This window comes from Podarcis vaucheri, assembly GCF_965113315.1.
Source record: "Podarcis vaucheri genome assembly, chromosome: 6".
NCBI lineage: Eukaryota > Metazoa > Chordata > Lepidosauria > Squamata > Lacertidae > Podarcis > Podarcis vaucheri.
Genome location: NC_138764.1, coordinates 47,026,513 through 47,050,581, shown reverse-complemented (window position 1 = coordinate 47,050,581; position 24,069 = coordinate 47,026,513). Strand labels below are relative to the sequence as shown.

At 42.0% G+C, this 24,069-nt stretch overlaps 1 protein-coding gene across 1 annotated transcript in view; it reads left to right on the top strand.

Annotated features, from left to right (window-relative positions):
- Positions 1-415: 415 nt before the first annotated feature.
- FGGY (FGGY carbohydrate kinase domain containing) overlaps positions 416-24,069 on the top strand; it is a 152,501-nt gene continuing 128,847 nt past the window's right edge. The window contains exons 1-4 of the mRNA XM_082228764.1: positions 416-555; positions 9,193-9,406; positions 13,554-13,665; positions 14,340-14,491. Coding sequence (XP_082084890.1) covers positions 9,206-9,406; positions 13,554-13,665; positions 14,340-14,491 — 465 coding nt within the window. The 5' untranslated portion in view covers positions 416-555; positions 9,193-9,205. The remainder of the gene's footprint in view (positions 556-9,192; positions 9,407-13,553; positions 13,666-14,339; positions 14,492-24,069) is intronic.

Sequence of the window (24,069 nt, the reverse complement as noted above, 5' to 3'; positions counted from 1 at the left end):
TATTGTATTTAATTATGGGGTATCAGAGTTTTTAGGGGGCTAACCAGGCTGAGAAAGCTGGGATTGCAGGCTTGCAGACATCTGAACGTCTGATGCAGATTTTCAGTTTCGTTGTTATGTATGGGACAATTACAATAAAGATTTTCACATTTCATCCCCGAGGCGGGCATCGCTAGTACAGTTCCACAGATGGGTTTTTACAAGCAGTGAGAATGGGGGAGAGACACAGACATGAAGCAGGACACGGTGAGCAGCTCCTTTTATTTACTGCCCGTTTAAGCGCCTTCCAGGCTCCTCCGCCAAATCCCGCCTCGCGGGCCAGCCGGCCAATCGGGATCAGCGGCACCGAGGCGCAGCTGCCAAGAGAGGAGAAAAGGAGCGAGGCCTTTTTCTTTCCCCCCTCGCTGCAACGGCTCTTGCTCCCGTGCAAGAAGCCCGGAAATTGCCTTGTCAGGAACTCTGGGGGTTTTCCTCTCGCTCTCTCTCTTGCTGCAAAGCGTGTGCTGCGAGCGGCTTGTCCACTGCTAGCTCAGGTCATATTTCACTGCTGGGCAAGTAAGTGGCTTCTGCTCTCCAACCCAAATAAGAATCGCCTTCTGTAGCAGAGCGTTCCGTTTCAGGAAATCCTCGCGCAGATGTTTCTTTCCTTTGCGTTTAGGAGGCGAAAGAAAACACCTCGGGCTTTGTTCTGTATCCCTTGCCCAAGGGGTCGTGTCCCTTTCCCCCTCCTTCTTTGGGTGTACTTTGGTTGCCTTCTGGCTTACCTTGGTTGACTCTGGGGGAGATGGGGAGAGAGCTTGAGGTTTTCATCCTGAACACCAGGTTTGCCTGAAGTGGAGGCATGTGTTTATTTTATTTTATTGCTTGGCAGGTTTGTTTCCCTGTGTATGTATGGGGCCCAGTATGCAATGGGACATATGAAATTCACAGGGGAGGTTCCCTGCCCACCACACTCCCCTTGCAAAATGGCAACCAGATACTGCCACATCCCTGAGATGATGCCTTATCCTGGTGTACGTGGTTACTAGTCCTGGGAAGAGGGAAGGGTGAGAAGAGAGTCTCGAAGTAGCCAAGGGTCATCGGCACTCTTTCAGCCGCATTTGCAGTTGATGCAAGTTGCAGATATGTTTCTGTGGGTCACCAGATGTGGGTCCCATCAGCGCCAGCTGGAGTGGTCCAATGGTTGGGGATGATGGGGATTGTAGTTCAACAACATTGGGGACCCAAGGCTGGGAAATACTGTCCTAGGGTTACTGAAGAGCTAAGGCAGACACAATGGGTGCTTCTGCTTGACCTGTTTGTTGGACGTTCATTTTTGTGGGGAGATTCGATGGTGTTGGCTTTTCAAGGAGTATTCACTTGTTTGCAGGGAGGTTGACAGATGACATTGCATCAAAGCAAGCATTATTGCACATTTTCCAATTAGTTTCCCTGCTGCAAAAAGTGCAGGAGTTGTTGGGTTTTTTGGGGGGGGGAGGTTTGTTGTCCTCATCAACTACAATTGTGCACCCTGAATTTGCTGGTATGTGGTTAAATCCCACCTGAAAGCAGCCCCAATCTGGGCCTTCTTTAAAGAGAGACAGCTTCTCAGTGTGTTATTTAGAACACGGTGCAAAGTACAGGGTCTGTTTAAACATTCCTGAATTCCTTCATGGAAATGATTTCTTTGTGGAAATTAGCCTGCAGTCCACATGTCGATTGTTATTTGTGACTATATCAGAGGTAGGTGTGTGTTGCTGTACGTATTACAAGTGATGGGAAGCTGTGATTTCTGTTTCCTAGTGTGCGTACACTGAGCAAAATACATACTTATGCAACTGTCACCATTCAAGTATCATAAATATGTGAAGCACCAAACATAACAGCCCGCACACTGTAATGTATGACTGCTGTAGCTGTCTACCCTCTTGCCATATATGAGTATTGTGCTTTCCCCAAACATTATTGTTCCAGTACTGCCCTCCTACAGACAAGAAGTACCCACTGCTTCCAAAGCGTAAGAGGAAATGCGGTTGGGTAGGACAAATCCTCTTTAAATCTTAATGTCAGCCATCTTAATTGGGCCTGGAAACAGTGTCGATCACAAAACGTATAATATGATCATATGGTTGAGCCCCAGTTAACCGTCTTGCTGCCCTGCTTTGAGCCAACTAAAGTTTCTAGGCTGTTTTCAAAGTCAAGCCCATATATATAATGCATTGAAGTAATCAGAGCAGGTATCTTTGTACAGGTAGGGTTGCAGGTGGTATTATCAACTCAAGCCAATAAACGGTGCTGTGAGCCTCTGAGGCTGCTCATGCCTCTTTGCTAACAACTAGATCCAAGACTGTCCCTGAACTGCAAACCTGATCCAGAACAGGTTGAACTTCAATCAGCCAAATAGATGAACAACCTGCTAACAGTACCACTATCTTGTCTGGATTTAATCTCAGTTTATTGGCTCTTACCCAGTCCGTTAATGCACCCGGCCCCTGATTCAGAGCACCTATTGGTTCATCTTGATTTGATGAAAAGGAGATAATAGAGCTCGGCGTTATCTAGTGCTGGTGACACCTCAGTCTGTATCTCCAGATGACCTCTTCCGGTGGCTTCATGTAGATCTTAAACAGCATGGGTGATGAAATGCAGCCTGATGGAACTCTGCAGCATTGCTACTGACCTGTAGTCATCCCAACATTGCTCTTGTCCCAGGAGGGCATCCCGTGTGTTCTCTGCAGGAGTCTCATGAGCACTATGTTGTATGTCTTCGCCGTGCTCCGCTCTGCTAAAAAAGGGATGGTTTTGAGGAGCATAAGGAGATTCAAACCCCTATAGGTACTCCTAGGGGCACTTGCAGTGGTGTGGTTGTTGCTGGCTGTGCTACAGGCTGTTGGACTGAGTGCGCTGTGTTGTTGACTTTTGGGGATGTAGTGGGGTGCATGCCCTAACTGGTGAGTTAATTGGCTATCTACATGCGTGAATATTGGTGGTGGTACTGTGTCTAATTAGTGGGCTGTGGCAAAGTTTCCAGAGTGTCTGGTTGTGTATGTGTGTGTAATCTTGCCCGGGCCTGCCTCCTTCTCCACCCCCACCGTTCGGCCCGGACACTGAGGTCCAGCGCTGAGGGCCTTCTGGAGGTTCCCTCACTGTGAGAAGCAAAGTCACAGGGAACCAGGCAGAGGGCCTTCTCAGTAGTGGCTCCCGCCCTGTGGAATGCCCTTCCATCAGATGTCAAAAGGAATAAACAACTATCTGACATTTAAAAGACATCTGAAGGCTGCCCTGTTGAGGGAAGTCTTTTTAGTGACTGATGTTTTAATGTATTTTTATTCTCCTGTTGGAAGCTGCCCAGAGTGGCTGGGGAGACCCAGCCAGATGGGCGGGGTGTAAGTAATAAATTATTGTTATTATAATGTGGGTAAAGCAACTGTTCCTCTGCTAAGTAGTGTTGTACCTCCAATCCTGGTGTAGTGTTCAGTTATGTTGCAAACCTATACATATTTACCAGGGTGTAAGTCCCACTGAGCTGAGTAGGCTTCTGAGTAGACATGTGTAGGACTGTGCAGTTAAAAATAAAAAGACTGGTCTGGCGTGAGAGCCCCTGGTTACTTTTAAGTAGATGTGACAGGAACTCTCAGAAGCAGTGTGTTAGAATTGCAGATGTACCAACCATCTAAATAAATGTTTTAAGTTTAGGATGACAAATTACTTAGGGCTGTCCTCCTTTACAATTACGATTCAAGGGTGAACAAGTCCCCTTGAATGCATTAAATTTTGGAAACTAGTTACTGAAACATTCTCGCCGCTGGGTGAAAAATGTCTGCAAAAGCATGTTTTGTAGCATGTATTAAATTTTTTGATTTAATTGTTGAATTTACTGTTGGCTTAGGTTTAGGTGTTGGTTTGATAGGATGGCTTTGCTGGGAAGCACACTGGACTGTAGCCAATATGCAAATGTTGATGTTCTGTCACTTTGTAGACTCCTTTACAAAGCGTAAATCATTTTGTGGGATGACTTGCTAATACAACTGAGCACAAGGGACCAAATTAATCCCTGAAGTGCCTGAAATGTCTTTAGGGAGTTTGCCCCCTGAACATCCTTAATCCAAGTTGAATTCTGTTTCACACTTCGATCAGCAGTAGGGTAATAAACAAGAAGAGATGAAGGCTATGTTCTGTTTCAAGACCAAAAGTGATGGAAATGACACAATCTACCAGGCTCCTGTTGCCATTACACCCTCTCCTATTTCATCAGCTGACTTGGGTTATATTTCTATATACCTTTACCCTGGGAGTTAAAAAAAAAGGTTTATATTTAACTTGGTACCTCTGAATAGAATTGTATAGGATTGTACCATTAAGTCTTTTCTCAGAAGAGTCAGGCAAAATGGTGTTGCCGACCTCATGGAACTGGGGGTCATTATTGAAGACAACAAAATGGTGGCCTTCCTGTGCAGTCCAATACATTCCTTCTCGGAAGTGAGTCCCTCTGAGTTCAAGGGGACTTACTCTCAGGTAAGTGGGTATAGGATTGCAACACCTAGTTAACCCAAGAGTATGCACACATTGAACTCAAGGGAACAGATATCTAAGAAATTTATGATATTTAATTAGAGAAAAATCAGTATTAACATTTATTAAGGATTGGATACTTCTTATGGAGTTTTTGCGTGTAAGAGAAAATGAACTTGTAATACCTGGATTAAAAAAAATATTGGCTTATGGAAAATAGAATAGTTGGATTCTATTTGGGGGTTATGTTCTGGGCCACCGCGCACATAAGAGACATTGCATAAAGTGGGGAGCACTCTCTAAAAAGTCTTTAAATGCCCATTTCCCCCTGCTCTCCAGCTTTCTCTCCAATTCAGAGAAAGAAAATACCTAGAGTTGAAGCTCTAGGGCTGGGTGGAGGACACATGGGAACGGCTGCTTCTGCTGTGCTACCCTCTATGTCAACTGTTAGGCGGGGACTCTGAGCAGCCTAAACAAAGCCCCGTTGCTCCTCAGGTCTCTTTGGGGCTTCCTCTGCACTCACTGATGTCTTCTTTGGGCTTCAGGGAGGGTTTTCTCATGAGCCATGAGGGCTCTCCAGCTCTCTCCCATCATTTCCTGGTATGATTCTACTTATTTATTTCCTGAGGTAGCATATACCTTGGTGTATGAACTTAATCCGTTCCGGAAGTCCGTGCTTAAACTAAAGCATTCTTAAACCAAGGTGCGCTTTCCTGTAGCAGCTGGGGTCTCATTTTACAAATGGAATACACTCAGCAGGAATTGGAACATGTTCTGTTTCCAAGGCAAAGTTCACAAAGCAAAACACCTACTTCTGGGTTTGCAGCGTTCTTAATCCAAGTTGTTCATAAACAGCTGTTCTTAAACCAAGGTACCACTGTATACATGGCTGCGCATGAGTAGTACATGCATAAAGTTTCTCTTTTACCCTTTCCCCTTCTGTTCCCTTCTGTTCCTTTTTAGATTAGATCGTAAAAGCATTAATTTTATTCTGGTGTATTATAAAAAAGATACTTTGTATTGGGTATGAACTTTTGTATACCTCTGGACAAGTTTCAATAAAAATAAATATTTAAAAAATAGAAATTAAAAAACAAACAAAAGTGATCAATATGGGGCTGATACTATGTATAAACTAGTTGAAACTCTTTTAAACGTGAACAAGAAACTCCACTATTCCAACCACTTACTTTTGCTGTTACTATATGGTGTTATTCACAAGTCAACATGTATCTTCATTGAACTGTTCACTTACCAGTTTTTTTTATATATGAGAATAAGAAGTCCTTGATCTTTCCAGGGATTTTAAATTCTCTTTCAACTTATTTCAGCTTCTCATTCACTCCCTTAAACCTCTGAGTTGTTGATTTTTGTTCCAGTGAATTCTGGAGTTACTCTGTGACAACTGAACATGTAAACAAGCCTTTTTACATTTCAAGCTCTGTTCCTGCAGTCTGACAAACTGATTAACTTACTGAGAAATTTGTGCATTATTTATTGAGTGCTTGAATTAGCCAGTGCAAACTTGAGAGCACAGCTTTAGAGAGAAGCCCAAATGTTAATCGTCCATTATTTATTGATTTCATTAATCTCCAATTATCAGCTGAAACAACTTTATGGTTTGTCGGACAGATTTTGATTTTTGCTGACATCTGTCAGGGCAGCATCTTGTTGCTTGAGTGAGATTTTTGTTTAGCCAGAGTTCAAAAACAAGGTACACCCCCCACCCCCTTCCCTTTCAAGAACATTGGAGACAGGAAAAAGCCAATGTGGTATAATGGGACAGAGTTGGACTTTAGAACAGAAATCTGTCCAGACCAGAAACTGTGGTTAATCTACCGTTAGTTTAAGCAAGTTATCTTCAGTAGCTATAGTTGATCCAAGCAACTTGACAAACTGCAGTTTTCCAAATTCCTGGCCACTTTGGAGATGGGAGGGAGTAGTGTGAAAGCTCAAGGCTTATTGTGGGCTTATCCAGACTTGCCCTTGCCTCACCTCATTACCGCCCCCCCCCCACTTGATCTTCTGAATCGGAGCAAACACCAATTGGGTTTTCTCTGGATTTATGTTTTTTTCTGATTTATGGCTAAGGAATGGGTTTTCTGGGGAGAAATGGCAGGCACTGGCAAGACTGCTTAGACTCATGCCTAGAAATTGCGAGACAAGTGAAAAATCACTTAGACAAGTGCAAGTATGGATGAGTCCTGTGTCTTGTTTACGCTTCTTCACATAATGCTTCAGTTGTGGTTTAGCATGACATCCAATGCAATCAGTCTGCCTTTGTAATTTTTCTAATGCCCCATTACTCCAAAATGTATTTTTCCTAGTTAAAACCTGTTGACTATGCCTTATAGGAGAACTCTGCTGATTTTAGGATATTTACTCTAGTCACTGTTGACCCTAAAAAAAAAAGATGCACTGGAGAATTCAGTGCTTTTCGTGCGTAGATCCAGATGTCATGTAGGTGATATCTCAAATGTATTATACTCTGTAGTACTCTTAGCATCAAACAATGTTTTTGCAAGGAAACTGGATTGAGTTACAGGAATGTTGCACTTTGAAGTGATGCAGAATGATAAATGAACGCATAATATTTTTAAACACAGTTCCTCTAGAGACAAACCTTATATCAACAATTGTTGGAGGCATCTATAAACTGAATGGTTGTTTTTTTTTTTTTGTCAATGGCAAGTTAGACTGTGAGATGAAGAACAAAACAATGCAGTGCAGCCTAGCTGTTGGATTACAGACACGCTTGAGCTTCCAAAGCCAATTAGTACGGCCCAATGTTGGGCAAAGGTGTGTCTGCATGTGTATGTTTGTATATTTAAAATATATTTATTTATTTGGAAAGGATGGGGAGCCTGCTAGGAGTTCATCCATGGACATATACCATGGCAGTCCAGTTTTATGATTGTTCATAAAGTTACTGGTTATATACAGGAAAACCCTATTTTGCATGGAGCTTATGTTCTGGGTCATCACGTGTGTTGGCAGTGCACTTGTAAGCCTGTCCTGCTGCACTCCCATTATACCCCATAACGCCCCCTTTTCCTGCCACTTCTGGGTTCGCAGTGATGCATGCATGCACCAAGAATGCATTCAAAATGGGAGTTGCCTGTACTGACGGGTCATAAAGGCCCACCCACTTTGTGCACAAAACCCCTGTCACTCTGTCCACTTTGGACATGAAAAACTGTCACTCTACAGTGTGATTGGCGTATGACTGGCTGCAGTGCATAGCATTTGTAGTCTTTGGACTGCTCAACTGGCAACTGTTGTTGCTGCTGCTGCTGCTGATACTCATTGGTAATGCTTTTCTTTCTATTGCTTTGTTTAGAGGCAGTTGATGAATAGTAAGAACCAAAGTGTTGCACACTACACATAGCAATGCAATAAAATGATTTTAACAGTGCAATATTAGGCTTGTCCTGTAGGATTTGTTCCCCGGTAAGTGTATGTAGGCTTGCAACCTATATAAAACATGGGTTGAACCAGCATGTACATTCCTTCATGATGAATGTGGGTTCCTTTGGCTTGTGCATTGTGGTTCATGTGTGAGTTCTTGTTCATTTTATTTATTCATAATTTATTTATTCATATTATTCCAGAAATGAATTAAACTATTAACTCATTTTTCCTCTGACTTTCCACCTGATGGGACCACACGGTGTCTTCCAGTAAGATCATGGCATCCCAAAATGATCAACATGAAAACTATAGCAGCAGACTAAGAAAACAGTTTAAATCACTTTGCAATTGTAAAGTCACAGCAAAAGAAACAATGTTATAAAATTATCTTCTAGATGTCTGTTGAGGAGCCATGACCTATGATAAATTATCATCATCATCAACAACAACATCATCTTATTATTGGCAAACTGTGGACTGATCCTGCAGACTTCATCTGGACAACTTTTTATAACCATGGTGCCACTACCAAAAAACAGGTCCTCTTCACTGGAAGCAAACGTTAGAAGAGGACTCCAAGTATCTTAATGTCTGAGAACCTGTATGGCATTAGGCACTTTAAAATGATTTGTACAGTGTAGGGAAATGGTATAAAAAATAGGAACCTTGTTGTTAGTGTGAGGGAGAACAGAGTATACCTGTAATATTTATACTTCCTGGAATGAGATTGAGAAATTGTCTTTCTTACATGTGACTGGAAGTTGGTAAAAACAATGACAAGAACACAACAGGAACTTTTAAAATAAAACCCTGCACAATTTGTTGATTTGACTTCTGTTAAGGAGCAGTAACTTCCTGAATGTGGGATTAGGAGACCAAAATGTGTTATTGCACTGAAAAATGCTTTATGATACTTTTATGGTGGAAAGCTTATTGGAGAGGAAAGTCATCCAACCATAGTCTAAATAATTTGCTATAGGTAGGCTTATCAGCTTACAAACTATTTCCAAATGAGTTGGCCTGCAGCGCTTCTGATGGTCTGTGCCTGACAAAGGTTGGGAAGGGTGTGTGTGTGTGTGCTTCAAACCAAGGGTTGCACTGGTGATGTGGCTACCTTATTGTCCCTTGGCTTGGCATTTGTAACATGTAGCAAAACTCATTGGATCCCAAACTGTAGAATTTGTTGGTATGCAGTGCCCATTGCAAAGATGAGCAGTGATAGGAGAGAATGAAGTTTTATCCAAGTGAAGCATATTTTAAAAAGTCCCTTTTTGTTTCCCTGTCACCCAGAGGTCTGCTCAAAATGCAAAGTGAGAACCTGGAACCAGTAAATTACTACATTGGAATTGACGTTGGCACAGCAGGCGTCCGTGCGGCTTTGGTAGACCAGTTTGGGACGTTGGTGGCTTACGCAGAGCAGCCAATTCAAATTTGGGCACCACAACCAGACCACTATGAGCAATCCTCTGATGACATCTGGGCTGCGTGTTGTACAGTCACAAAGGTACAAACATGAATGCTCGCTATGAATTTTATGCTACACACTGTGAGGCAGCTTTTCTAATGAGGTGAGGCAGACTCTACCGCCTTTGTCACATCAAACCATTTTCACGCACACAAGAGATACAAGATTCTAGGAGGGCTGATATAACTAGTGACATTTTCTGGCTAATCTCTGCCTACCTTTAATTTTGGAAAAATTGGGGCTTCCTGTTCCAGATTTGACTATATAATGGTCGTGTTATTAAGTTCAAAGATTAACAGCAGCTTCTGATATATACACCTTTATACTAACCAGAACTACATCTCTCTGATTTCTCTGTCTGCTGCCTTTGTATATATACCTCTATTGCTAGCACACACAAAAAACACCTTTGTATTCCTTCTAGTACATCTGGCCAGATTCTATTAAATGGTAGTGAAGCTGCCCTGTTTCAGTTAATCCCTCTCTTTATTTTTTGTGAGGGGTGGGGGGATGTATACTGATAAGTGGCTCTTGGAAAAACTGCGGGAAGAGTTTTTAGGTTTAACATTCAGGATTGGAAGAAGAAGGGTTGTGGTTTTTTGGGTGGGAGAAAATTATAACTTTGAGGTAGAAGTTTTTTGCTTATGGTAGAAACCAGAAAGAAAACATCAATTACCTGTTTTTTGAAAAAACAAACTCCCAAACGTGAATGAGCTTAATCAGCTGTACACTACTCTGTTTTTTGCTTCAGGTATTCTCTCTCTCTTCCTTTCTATAAACAGCCTTGAAAATTAGTCCATATGAGCTGCTAGCCTACAAAAGTTTAGACTACTAGCTTGCAGTTTCATGTTGACTGCAGGGGAAAAGAAGACTCCAATTCTGTGGCCAGCCTGGAAATATAGGCTACTAGCTTCTTAACACATTCATAAAAAATATCATTCTAGCTAGTGGAATGGCCAAGGAGGGGCAGAGTGATCTATTGCTTTTCTGCCTTCATACTTGATCATGGAGGAAGATGTTTTCCTTCCTCTGAAGCTAGCACAAAAACCAATTGGGCTGTTGGAGGGAGGAATACAGAGATCCTCCCTTCTCTGCTAGCTCACTCATGTGCCATTTGGATTTCCTGGTTGCCTAAGGGCATCTGGACAGTTTTTCCAATACAAGCCTCTTTTGCAAGGGACATATTGGAAAGCAAAGGGTATTGTGTCCTAACACAAATCATATGGAGGAAAATGTCTGTGTGCGAAATCAAGAGGAAATTAACAGCATACCACACTGGGGGTGGGACAAAGATTTTTAATGTGTATTATGTGTATGTATGTGATGGGGAACAATTATACCCCACCGAAGCAAAGGAGATGATATCTCAGGATAGTGACAAAATGTGGATTTAAATTTTTTTTAAAGCAGCCCAGCACATTTGGGGCTGTTATTGTTGTTGAAGGCCTCAAGGGTCAGAATGAAAAACAGCCTGAAGATAACTCCAGTTATCTTACATTTTAGGTGGTTTTTAATTCTGGCCTCTGAGAAAGGCCTTTAACACCAACAGGCCAAAGTGTGCTGGGCTGTTGTTGTTTTAAACCAAATCCTAATTTTGTCAGCGTCTTGAGATAACTTCACCTTTGTTTTGGGGGATCATTTTGTATGCTTACTTTTTTTGTATTTTGGGGAGAAGAATTATAAGTTTTTTCTCAGTTGATCTGTTAGGCATACTTACAGTTTTTTGTGTTGCAAAAACAGTACAAAAGAAACTAAATAGAGGTTTTAAAACAATGCGAAATGAACACATAAGATAGAGAGACCTTTTCATTCAGCTTGAAAAGCTTTCCTTCACCATCAGAGACTCTGGGTAATGTCACAAATATAGTACAAGATTCCTGTGATGGATACCTGGTGCTAGTATTGTAGCATCTACTTATGGGTTAGAAGGAAATGGAGCTTACTCGGAATGGAACTGCAGGTGAAGCGAACATCTCAGTTAGCAAGCACCCTTCCCTCTACAGCAGACATTTCTACTGAAGTATGGTATGGGTAGGGACGCAGGTGGCGCTGTGGGTTAAACCTAGGACTTGCCGATCTGAAGGTCGGCGGTTCGAATCTCTGCAACGGGGTGAGCTCCCGTTGCTCAATCCCTGCTCCTGCCAACCTAGCAGTTCGAAAGCACATCAAAGTGCAAGTAGATAAATAGGTACCGCTCCAGCGGGAAGGTAAATGGTGTTGCCGTGTGCTGCTCTGGTTCGCCAGAAGTGGCTTAGTCATGCTGGCTGCATGACCCGGAAGCTGTACGCCGGCTCCCTCAGCCAATAAAGCGAGATGAGCGCCGCAACCCCAGAGTCGGTCATGACTGGACCTAATGGTCAGGGGTCCCTTTACCTTTATGGTATGGGTAGGCTTGTCATAAGTCAGGAAAAGTCCTGACATGTCCTTGTTTGGGGGCTTCCTAAAAAAGCTCAACAACTTTGCAGGTGTCAGGAATAGGTAAGGGAAATGTAAAACAGCAGGATGTTGCTCCATCTCCTGAATTTCTTTAGTTGTTCTTCGCCTCTCTTTGTGGGTATTATGACCTCCTTTGGCAGCCAGCATTGTCAGGGTGGTCTTGGGGCGAGGAAGGGGGACCTTCAGTCCTCTACTAAAAAAGTCCTGGGTTCGGACTGCTTGGCGTTCTTAGGTTGGCTCTTCAAATATGCATGAGATGCCTGGTAATTCATAGTTGGACAGTTCACTGTTCGCTTGTTATTGATCAGGATTTTCAAATATTAATGAGCCATTCTCTGTAGTGAGTGCCCTAAAGGAGATGGAGGAAGATGGGGGTGTGCCTGAGGATAATGAAACAGAATGCATTTCTTCATTTACTCTTATTCACTCTATTGAACGTTTATCGACATTAATTCCAGCAGGCTTTTAAAATGAATTCTGATTTTCATAGCTAGCTCTATTTTTGTTTCATTGTATTGAGTCTCCTGCACACCACATAGGAATGGCTGTAATTAAGTGGCATTAAAATTGTTTAAATAATACAAATAACAAAGTGTACTAAGAATCCCATGCCCATCAAGAGCACTTGAACCTCCAGGTAGTACCGACTGCATATTATAGTGACCTGTTTATATATAAAACAAACATTGGCTAAGTTTGGTGTTTCAAGTTTCTTCTTCAACCTCACTCATACCCTAAAGTATATTCATTACTGCTCAATACAGCAAAGAGCCAAAGGACAAGTTGTTGAAAGATGGTACTAAACTGAAAACAATGGGACTTACATCTCAGTAGACATTACAGCATTTGAAGTAATTCTTTGAAACATCCGCCTTAAATTGTAACTATTTATAATAACATTTTCAAGTTGTCATATTGCTATCTGTCTGTCTGTCTGTCTATCTATCTATCTATCTATCTATCTATCTATCTATCTATCTATCATCTATCTATATTTATATCTATCTCTATCTCGTACCCCTCTCAGAGACTGTTTTGTTAATGGGTGGTATAAAAATGCTGCAATTAAATAGAATGGGTAAAATGTTACTTTTTAGCACTTTCTGGATGCTCAGTACAATAAGCCCATCACATACACACAAATGAAAAAGGGGTAAATGTGTATTGGGGGGGGGGGACAGACCTTGGCTATTCCACCTGCCATAGAACCCAGTGTGTTTTGACTATAAACCGTTTTGGCTTTAAGTGCGATCCCCAGAACATAACCTGCACATAATTTGTGGCCCTACTAGGTTCCTTTTGCAGTTGCGAAGCAAAAGAATGACTGTTCCTCATAAGTTTATGGCTGAGATGGGGTTTTGAATTTGGAGACTACTTGATTCACAGATCAAAATCTTAACTAGTTTTTCAGCATATACAGGGATTTAGAAAACCATGTGTGATCCTAAAGTAGGAGAAAACCAGCCTCTGCAGCTTTGGGGGCCTGTCACATAAGCAGTCTTAACTCTGTGTGGAAGAGCATGCGGATGTGTGCCTTCCCTGGGCTTTTGAACATGCTCTCCAGGGATGATGGTAATGTGAAAGAGCAATTAGGTTTACACTCCCCCTTCCACACATACATTTTGTATTTAAGTAATCTTTCAGAAACCTAAACCCTTTCAGCAATGACCCTATTTTAGATATTCATATTTGTGTGTGTGTTTTGCCTGTATGCAATTCTGAAAATATATAACTGACTTGTTCTTCACAGAAAGTTGTCTGTGGGATAGATGTTTCTCAGATTCGAGGATTGGGCTTTGATGCTACCTGCTCCCTTGTTGTTTTGGACACTCATTTCAAGCCCCTGGCGGTCAACTCTGAAGGTAAGACTTTCTAATAGAACACTGAGATTTTCAGCATTAAAGTGAAATACAAGGTTAAAGAAAGAAATCTATTTAACAACAATTCGGCAGGTAGCTATGAAATTAAAATAGGAAAGACTTGTACCACAAGTTCTCCCTGATATCTCCTGCATGGCTTTATTTGAAATGCTTGTGTCCAAGGCCACAGTCATTGCTTTATCTAGCAAGAATTAAACGAGAGTTGCTGAAATATTTTGCTTAAAGTTACATATTAGCTGAATTTGGAGAAGTCTACTGAAACAGTTCTAGGAACAGAGAGAGAGGGATGGGAAACTTGTGACCTTCCAGTGCTTGTTTGACTACAGTCTTCTTTGCCTGTGTTGGCTAAGGCTGATGGGAGTTGCAGTCCAATAACACACAGAGGGCCACAGACTTCCCATCTCTGCTATAGGATTAGAGGACTATGGTCTCAGGGCTGTGGTCTAAAGGCCAGGGGCACATGCAGCAACCATTGTACTGAAAATGAGCAGGTCTGGGTCTCGTCAGAGTCTGGATGGGAGACCACCTAGGAGACCTCCCCAGGCATGTTGGCCTTGAGGAAAGTCAGGATATAAATTCATTAAATAATTTTGGGGCTAGGTGGGTTACCCATATCTAAATTAGAAATAACTCTAGGATTGGCCTTGTTTTATAAGGAGAACACAACAGAAACATCATTCTGTGGATGGACCATCGTGCAGCTGACCAAGTAGCACGCATCAACGGGACACGGCACAGAGTCTTGTCCTTTGTTGGTGGCGCAATGTCCGCTGAGATGCAGCCACCTAAGTTGCTGTGGATGAAAGAAGTGAGTATGTCTAAAAAGGCAACAGAATTTTGGTTATGTGCCAAGAAGCTTCGGTTCTCCTAAACTCAAACCTATATTCAATTGTAATGAAACACTGTGTGTGTGTGTTTTAAAAAAACTTTTGGAGTCTTCTCATTAAGTCAAGAGAGAGTTCTAACTATTGACAAAAACAAAGGTTTAGATGGTGAGTCCTTGGGAGAAGTCTTCTGAGGCTTTCTGTTTTCACGCCATGTTTCCCTGTTCATTTTTGTGCAAGCCTTTGTTCTCAGCTGGAGAGCCTGGCATCTTGTGTATTTGGCTTTAGGAATGTGAGATCAAGCCTGTATGATTTGCTAACGAAAGAAAATGTTACATCCAAGCACAAATGTGGCCGTAGGGCATAGTGTTGTTAATGTTCACCAGCTTTTGTAGCCTAGTACGTTGGAGAGCGGTGCGACCAGGGCCCAATCCAGCTGTGCGGGTGTGTTTATCCACTTCAGGGTTTGCAAGTAGGATTCCTAGCAATTGATTCTACTGGTGCTTTGCTGACTGAAGGGGTGTGTAGCAGGAAAGAGCTCTTGTGGGAAATCTGCTTCCATACCTTTTTTCCTAGTGCAGCTGCCATCTTTTCTCTCTCATTTGCTATGGCCTGAATGTGCAACGTCTTTACAGTAATATAGATGGAAGAGCAAGAAACTGCCACACTGTAGTTTGTCACCCTGGCTGTGGATAACAAAGGTGAACCAGTTGACTCCAGAACTCTTCTTCCATTGCACATTCTTAAGGGTACCAAAGTGTTTCTAGAGATTGTCATAAACTGATAGGGCACTCTCATTTTAGGGTTCACCCCAACTCAGGAAGAGCATCCTCCATATAAGGGAAGCAAAATAATGTAGGATTTCATAGTCTTTTCAGAAGACTGAGTTGTTCCCTCGGGCTTTAATTGGCTGTTAATGGTTGGGTCTGACATAGTTATTGCTGTATCTGTCTTGTTAATTGTATGTTATATTTAATAGTTTTATTAAGTCATTGCTTTCCAAGGTGAAAAGTATTTTAAATAAATGTGGGATGAGGGAGAGAAGGGGAACAGTGACTATATGAAGTTTGGGGGACTGTTAAAACACTATGGCTTGAATTTACCCAGTTAAAATGATTTAGTCAATTGGACAAACATAAGGAAATGTTTCTTTACCTAATATTTGCAGGATTCATCCCCTTCAGTTGTGATGAACTGGAGGTCGGTCATTGACCTTTGGTGTGATAGATTAGAATGGAACGTTCAGCTTGAAAGTGTCTAGTTACCAAATGCTGCGGACAATAGAGGAAAGTTGTTTTCGAACGTAATCCATTCCAGAAGACCGTTTTGAGTTCCGAAACATATGAAAACTGAGGCGCAAAGGGTGGCCTGCAAATTCAGTAGAGAAAATTGGGGGGGGAAATCAGCGGAAGCTGTTTGACTTCCAAGGCATGTTCGAAAATGGAAGCATTTACTTCTGTTTTTTGGCATTTGAAAACCGAAATGTTCGACTTCCGAGATGTTTGACAACCGAGGTACCACTGTATATCGTGCCTTAATTGTGATGGCCTCAGGGTCATCTTTACTGCTCTGTGCATGGAACACTAGATTAGACAGGCCTTTGGTTGACTTGTAGAGCAATTCATTGCATGCAGCAACAACTGTATTTGTGGGTAGGTGAGCTAGAAGTAGTCAGCAGTTGTTTGATTAAGGGCATGGTTGCTTCTCAGCAAACAGATGGACCTCTTAGTGTTCTCTCATTTTAAGAAAAGTTGGAGGTCCTCTGGAAAGCAGGTTCTACAGCTATTTGTTTTGAGTTTGGATGGAGGCAAGAAGATTGAGTGAAGGAACCCTTGAGGTCTATATCTTCACCTTCAGTGAAGCTGAGAGTGCATGGTTGCAAATAATTGGCAGGGATGATCTTATGTGTGTATTCTTTGGTTTATAAAAATAATATCATACTTTCCTCCTCCTAAAGCCTGAAGAATCCCTGTTAATCTTAGCGAGCCCCACCAGTGTTGCATTTTCTGTGACTTTCATCATACCTCCAAAATTGCCACCTGAGCTGTCTTGCTTCATATGTATGAAATAGCCGTGGAGCAGACAGAATGCGCTGTCTTCATAGTCTAATTCTTATGCCCTCTCTTTAGTTTAAATTTTATGTGTCTGAGGTTGATATATAGCTTCTTAATACCAACTGTCAGATGAAAGGGAAAAATGTGTGCCACTTGAATTTTTTATAACCTCCACCAGTCTGTCTTGTACATTTGGTCTCAGTGATGCTTTCTGTCTCTTAATGAAGGCCAAATGTAAATTGCCCCCTGTCAGCGTACAACAGCTGGAGTCTCTTTTCCTGACTCTCATCGTAGAGTAACAAGGTGGAGGCTAGAGAAGGTCAAGGAAGTTAACTGGCAGAAGCTGATAGTGACAGATTCAAGTTAATAGGGGTTAATTAGCATTGCTTGTGGACCTTGTCATGAAATATGAATATTCACTTAAACTCCCATTCCATACGTCAGTGGTCTTCTAATTATTTATAATAGTTTTAGGAAAAGGTTGGGTTTCATACTCAGTCTTTTAAATGGGAGTCAGAAATATCAACAAATGGAGGTTGCCAACAAAAATGTTTAGTCTACTAGCCCCAAGCAGACGAATGTGGCCACGTAGGGAAATAAGTGTGTGTGAAAATGTAAGATCTCTGTGGCTTGCCAGGATTGATGTTGTGGATGTGGAGTACTTAATGGGAAGTTCTGTGACGATAGGCTGCCTCCCAGTGCTCGGGGAATAGGATTTGTCACTTCTTGCTCTCAGTGCAAAACAACCTATATCTAGGAAAATGGATGGGCTAGTGTAGTTTCTTCTCCACTAGTACTGTATTTTTCTGTGTATAAGCCGCCCCCATGTATAAGACCACCCCTATTTTTTTTTAACCCCAAATTAAGAAATCTGGCCAGAAGCCGAATCCAAACCCCTCTGCATTCACCATCCGTGTATAAGATGACCCCCAACTTTTGACTATTTTTTTTAGCAAAAAACGTCTTATACACAGAATAATACTGTAGTTTAAAATAGGTCTACAATTTGACATGGGTGTTCTCTGGTTTTGATACTTGTGTATTCTAAGGGTTAGCTTGAGCCTTTGGTCTAATGAAGATTTTTATTCAACATTTTTATATTGTCCTTTTGGTATGTAAAGTGTCTTAGATGCTTATTTTTGCAACAGCACCGTGTGGTAGGTTGAGATCACCCAAAGTAGGGCCCTTGGTGGTTGGTAAGAGTTCTCCAAGGAAGAAGCAAGGGGTAACTAAGCAGAGAGAGTGGAAGGCCACTATGTTTACAGAGTATCCAAACCTTGAAGGGTCATGATTTTGGTTTCATTTTTTAAAATTGCTTGGAAACAGTGGAAGTTGATTAGATGTTGATTAGGGTGCATACACTAGTATTAGTTATTGCTTCTGTATTTGCCATGAAAGGTAGATTTTTTCCACTATTTTGAGTAGATCTATATGAATGGAGAGACTTGTTTCCTTTTTCTGTCTTTTAAATAACTATGATACACATATGTAAGGGATCCTAATTATTCTACAGCAGGCATAGGCAAACACGGCCCTCCAGATGTTTTGGGACTACAACTCCCATCATCCCTGACCACTGATCCCGTTAGCTAGGGATAATGGGAGTTGTTGTCCCAAAACATCTGGAGGGCCGAGTTTGCCTATGCCTGTTCTACAGTAACAATTCTAAAATTAAAGGATATGTTATGTTTTGATGCTTCAGAGCTGAGCTGATCAACTTGTTTGGTCATTTATAATAATGGAATTAAAAGAATGATGGGAAACTGAAAAGGGGACAGGGAGATGTTGTCCAGGGATACATAATAAATCCATTTATGAGCTGGGAATTTAATTTTATCTTCTGTTTGTGATCCTTGTTTTGCATCCGATGCCAAACCATGGTTTGGGGTTCCTGCTGAACCATGTCAATGGGCTGCCACAAAATATTTGGTCTATCTCCTAAAAACAGTGGCTCCAAACTTACTTGATATGGTTTTGATCATGTCAAATGCAAATGTGAATTGAAAAATTATTGAATATCCAGTTGTAGAGTCTTGTTCTGCTTTTTTTTTCTTTCCAAGAACTAATGTACCAGAAATATATTCCATTAGGCTTTGGTGTCTTCCTGTGGATGAAATTAAAGTATGTTTTTGTTACACAAATAAGCATATTTCTGTGTGAAGAAATTAAGTTGTAGCTTTGTTTCAAAACAACCCACCAGAATGTAGCATCTCATTGTAATAATGTATTACATAGCACAATGTTGAAAGTGACAATGCTGAAGGTAAGAGGAAGCAAAACAAGCACATCAAATAAACACTTAAGCCTACTTGAAGTAAAGGGTTTGTAAAGTACTTTTTGAGCAAATGGGAATCAGAGAGAGAATTCTTGGGAAATGACCTACTCAGGTCACCTTTCAGAGAGCATAAAAAATAAATCTTCTGAAGTCCATTTCTCTTCCTTCTTTGTGAGAGGAGAGCACTTTTGGACGAACCATATATTAAGAGCAAGATGTGTTTGGCAGGCCTGTGCAAAGAAGTTTACACAGTGTCTGTCTGCATGGTGTCTGGCTGTGATTTCCTCTCTAAGCCTCCAGTTTTCAAGGGGATAAAATGTCACCCAGCTCACTATTGAAAACATTTCCTTTAAGAATTAAAAACATTTCTCTTAAGAACTGGGCAAGTAGAGTGTTTCTCTCTTTTTTTCTGCCTTCCCTTGTGGATTTTTGTTTCTTCTTTTTTTTACTCTCCAGTGTCTAATCCCCTCTTCCCGCTGCAAAGCATTAAATGATATTCCCATTTGCTTCTGTGAGTACGTCCTTTTTGTCTTGTGACATTTGAAATGTGACAAAACTATTGCCGCCCCCTTTTCATTTTCTGATCTTTTTCTTCTATCATTTACAGACCCTCCCAGCCCCCACACCTGTGTATATGCCTAATAACACTTTAAAAACACATCTGCCAAGTGAGGCACGCAGTTCATCTATCCGTTGAAGTGGAATCTAGTCCATGGAAACTGGTGCCACAAACCAGTTACCACTCTTCAAGCTGCACAAGGAGTCTTGAAAGCTGCTTTCTGTCCAGTGAGAAGCCTCTCAGCAGAGGTCCGATAGACACCTGTATGTCTAGATGTTTGCAATATTTTGTTTAGCCATCTTAAAGCATGCTTGTTTCCTTTCACCATCCCAGTTACTTCTTATGATTGAGAGTAGATTTATATGACTGCCCTTTTCCACTCTGCAGTGGTTTTCTGCAGCTGTCCTGTATTAAAATTGAAGACTCATATCTGGCACTTGAGTTGAAGTGTCCACCTCACCTCAGTGCCTGCTGTTGGCAGCACAAACACTCTGCCAGGGCTTGCTCAGCATCTTTCCACCCTGAGTTGCTGAGGAAAATCTGCTTACCTCATCCTTTGTTACTAGAAAAGCCATGTAGGGTTGTATCAGTTTTCTTGTGGTTGCTGTACAGCACCATCGCAGGGGGAAAGGGAGCGTTGGCATTGTCTGCTGAGTCAGTTCTTGGCCTAGGACAAGGTAGTTTTAAGAAGAGCTTCTGTGCTTCAAAATCTACAGGGAGAAGCCTTCAGATTGTAGGGTTTCCATTGGTTTACATTAGTGATGCTGTGTTGTGATGAAGTGCCACCCTCTGACATCAGCTCTATAGCTCTGGAGCCTGAGGGATCCCAAGCCTGCCCCCCGCCTCATGCCAAAAGCTTATTCCAACCACTTAATTGTGAGAAAAATAAGTGTGCATTCTGAGTGCATTTTGTTGTTGTTTAGTCGTTTAGTCGTGTCTGACTCTTCGTGATCCATGGACCAGAGCACGCCAGGCACTGTCCAACCATCTCATCCTCTGTCGTCCCCTTCTACTTGTGCCCTCAATCGTTCCCAACATCAGGGTGTTTTCCAGGGAGTCTTCTCTTCTCATGAGGTGGCCAAAGTATTGGAGCCTCAGCTTCAGGATCTGTCCTTCCAGTGAGCACTCAGGGCTGATTTCCTTAAGAATCGATAGGTTTGATCTTCTTGAAGTCCATGGGACTCTCAAGAGTCTCCTCCAGCACCATAATTCTGTAACTGTTTTGTGTCCAGGCACATAGAATCATAGAATCATAGAGTTGGAAGAGACCACAAGGGCCATCGAGTCCAACCCCCTGCCAAGCAGGAAACACCATCAGAGTACTCCTGACATATGGTTGTCAAGCCTCTGCTTAAAGACCTCCAAAGAAGGAGACTCCACCACACTCCTTGGCAGCAAATTCCACTGTCGAACAGCTCTTACTGTCAGGAAGTTCTTCCTAATGTTTAGGTGGAATCTTCTTTCTTGTAGTTTGGCTCCATTGCTCCGTGTCCGCTTCTCCGGAGCAGCAGAAAACAACCTTTCTCCCTCCTCTATGTGACATCCTTTTATATATTTGAACATGGCTATCATATCATCCCTTAACCTCCTCTTCTCCAGGCTAAACATGCCCAGCTCCCTTAGCCGTTCCTCATAAGGCATCGTTTCCAGGCCTTTGACCATTTTGATTGCCCTCGGTCGTAATAGCATGCTTGTTACGAAAAGTTGGTAGTATTGTATTCAGTGTGCCATGCCGTGAAATGGGCCATTCTAGCTGTAGAATAAAATGCCTATGAGTTAGGGATACATAATAACATTGAGAAATGCCTCCCTCCTGTATTCAGGAGAAATAATGTACCATTTTGTTCTGAACATAGGCTGCACCCCCACTCCCCATCCCCCAAAACCTGTCTTTTATAAAACCTGAGTGTGACCTATAACTCGTATAGGCAGAGAAGCTGTGATTTTTTAAAAATCTCATTTCTAGGGTGTGGTCTGTAGTTGGGGGCAGCTTATGCATGCACCAGGCCAGTTCAGTAAGTGGAAAATCTTTGAACCTCCGTCTCTTGAGCAGTTGGGTGATAACAAGTTATGTTTCAAATACATCTTAGCTCTCACACCTTACATTTCTTGGCAGTGAGAAACCAGATCAAGGAGAATGTGATATGATGACCTAACTGTAGTTTTCCACTTCTTCCATCTATGACTCAGATATGGAGAGGATTAAGATGACTCCTTTCACTCTAGGGAACAGGATGGGTGCATCGTATGATGCCTTTTGTTTTTGTGATGAATTTTATATTATATTGGATCACCATAAGGTTTATTCTCTGGTTTTCCAAATCTGCACACATGCTTCCTACCGTTCCAGATTAGACCTCTCCTCTAATACTTTCCTTTAATTTTATTTGCACACTTTTGCATGACGCAGCATCTTTCTTCATTCTTCCTGCCCTTCACATTGCCTGTCTCCAGACAAATATGGAAACCCAGCTGAACTCACCAGTGTGAATGATTTTGCAATCAGGTTTTTTGTGTTTTTTTGGACGGGGCTGTTTTTATCAATCAGCAATACCTTTATTGGGACCAATCAGAATGTTACAAAAGTGTGACAACCATTTGAGTTCTCTAGAATGCTTTAATCAGACAAGATACTATAGGAGTGAGGAAGGCAAGGATGAAAAAATATATATAAAAACTTAGGCTGATGTTTGTATCCGTGTGGTCAGCTCGTAGGCTCAGTTCCAAGATGGAGATTGCAGACTGCACAGATCCCCTATAGGTGCTACAGAGATATCAAGTTATACACCCAGAATTCTTGGATAAAGAAACAATGGCTGCTCCCCATTTGTGAGCAATTAAATCTGGCTTGTAACCAGATCTGTCCTTTAAACGAAGCGTTTAGACTCCTGGTGCAACAGAGAAGTAAAACAAAAAACCCAAACATGCCAGTCTTTCATTTAGCAAAGCAAGTAATGGATTTTCGATGGCGTACTTGATACCAAATTTCATATTCAAAATATAATTTCAGTCTGGTATGAGTTTAATGTGTGTAACGTTTGACTAATATATGGGTAAATGGTAAAGGACAGAGATAGCAGTGATATATAGAATGGAGACATACAACAACTTTTCGAACAGACTGGGAAATGCTTCAAATGTGGTGACTTTCTATGCATCTGATTATTACTTCTGTGTAGCAGAAAAGTCTTAACTATGTAGACCGATACATACTATTCTTTTGTGTGTGTGTTATGTGTTGTGAAGCTACAATCTGTTTTTGGTATGTGTGCAGTTTATAGTATATATGCTGTAGCCTAGTTAGAATTGTTTGCTGTGTCAGGTACAGTGGTGCCCCGCAAGATGAATGCCTCGCAAGACGGAAAACTCGCTAGACGAAAGAGTTTTCCGTTTTGGAGGTGCTTCGCAAAACGAATTTCCTATGGGCTTGCTTCGCAAGACAACAATGTCTTGCGAGTTCCTGCTGGTTTTTTTCCCTTTCCCTAAGCCGCTTATCAGCTGATCCGATCAGCAGATAAGCCGCTAAAAGCCGCTAATAGCGCTAATAGCGCTAATCCGCTAATCCTTCAATGGGCTTGCTTCGCAAGACGAAAAAACCGCTAGACGAAGAGAATCACAGAACGGATTCTTTTCGTCTTGCGAGGCACCACTGTATTTGAAATGGCCCTTGTGATTCTTAGGATTCTTGATACAGTGCCATGTTTTAGCTTATACTTGCAGAATATGTTCGTAAAATGCACTGGCTACATTTTTCTGTAACTTCTGTGGCTTAGAATGTTGGACCATGACTGGGGAGGCATGGATTCAAATCACCACTTGGTCATGAAGTCCACTGGGGAATCGCCACCTTGCACCCCACTGGGTCAATCACCACCTCACAGCCCAACTCCTTTCATAGATTCTCCCCTGCAGATTGTCCTCCTACTCCAAAGAAGAAAGCACGTAAAACACCATAGGTCTTGACTTGTAGAAAGGAAGGTGCCATGATGAGTCAGGCTATTGGGCTATTCATCTTAGTATTGTCTACGACGACTGGCAGTGACTCTCCAAGGTTTCAAATTGGAGCCTTATCTAGCCCTACCTGGAGATGCCAGGCATTGAAGCGGCTACCTCCTGCATGCACAACAGGTGCTCTGCTGCTGAGTTGCAGCCCTTTCCTTTATGTAGTTCTTTCACTCACCCACCACCCACTTCTTCAGACTCTGGGATAATGCTCTCATGGGAAGGAATCGCTTTATGAATGGTTCTCCGTTGACCCAGGACTTCTGATGGTTATCTCCTTCCACCATGAAACGGCACTCCAGAGACTTCTGTGCCACGAAGATAATGTTGGGTGTTGTCCCATATGATGTGCCTTCAGTACCCTTTTCCTGCCTGCCATATCATCTATGAAAAGCTTGCTGTGTTTTAAAAAAATTAATCACTGCTCGTTACTCATTACTGTGTTTTTATATCCCAGTTGGAGAGCCATATTGTGGCAAAAGGCATCTGTTCTGCTTTCCTTCTGTCCAGCAGTTATATCCAAAAGATAGAATCATAGAATTGGAAGGGACCCTGAGGACCATCTAGTCCAACCCCCTGAATGCAGGAATCTTTTGCCCAATGTGGGGCTCAAACTCACGACCTGAGATTGAGTCTCATGCTCTACCTGTTGTGCTTCAACACTTACACCCA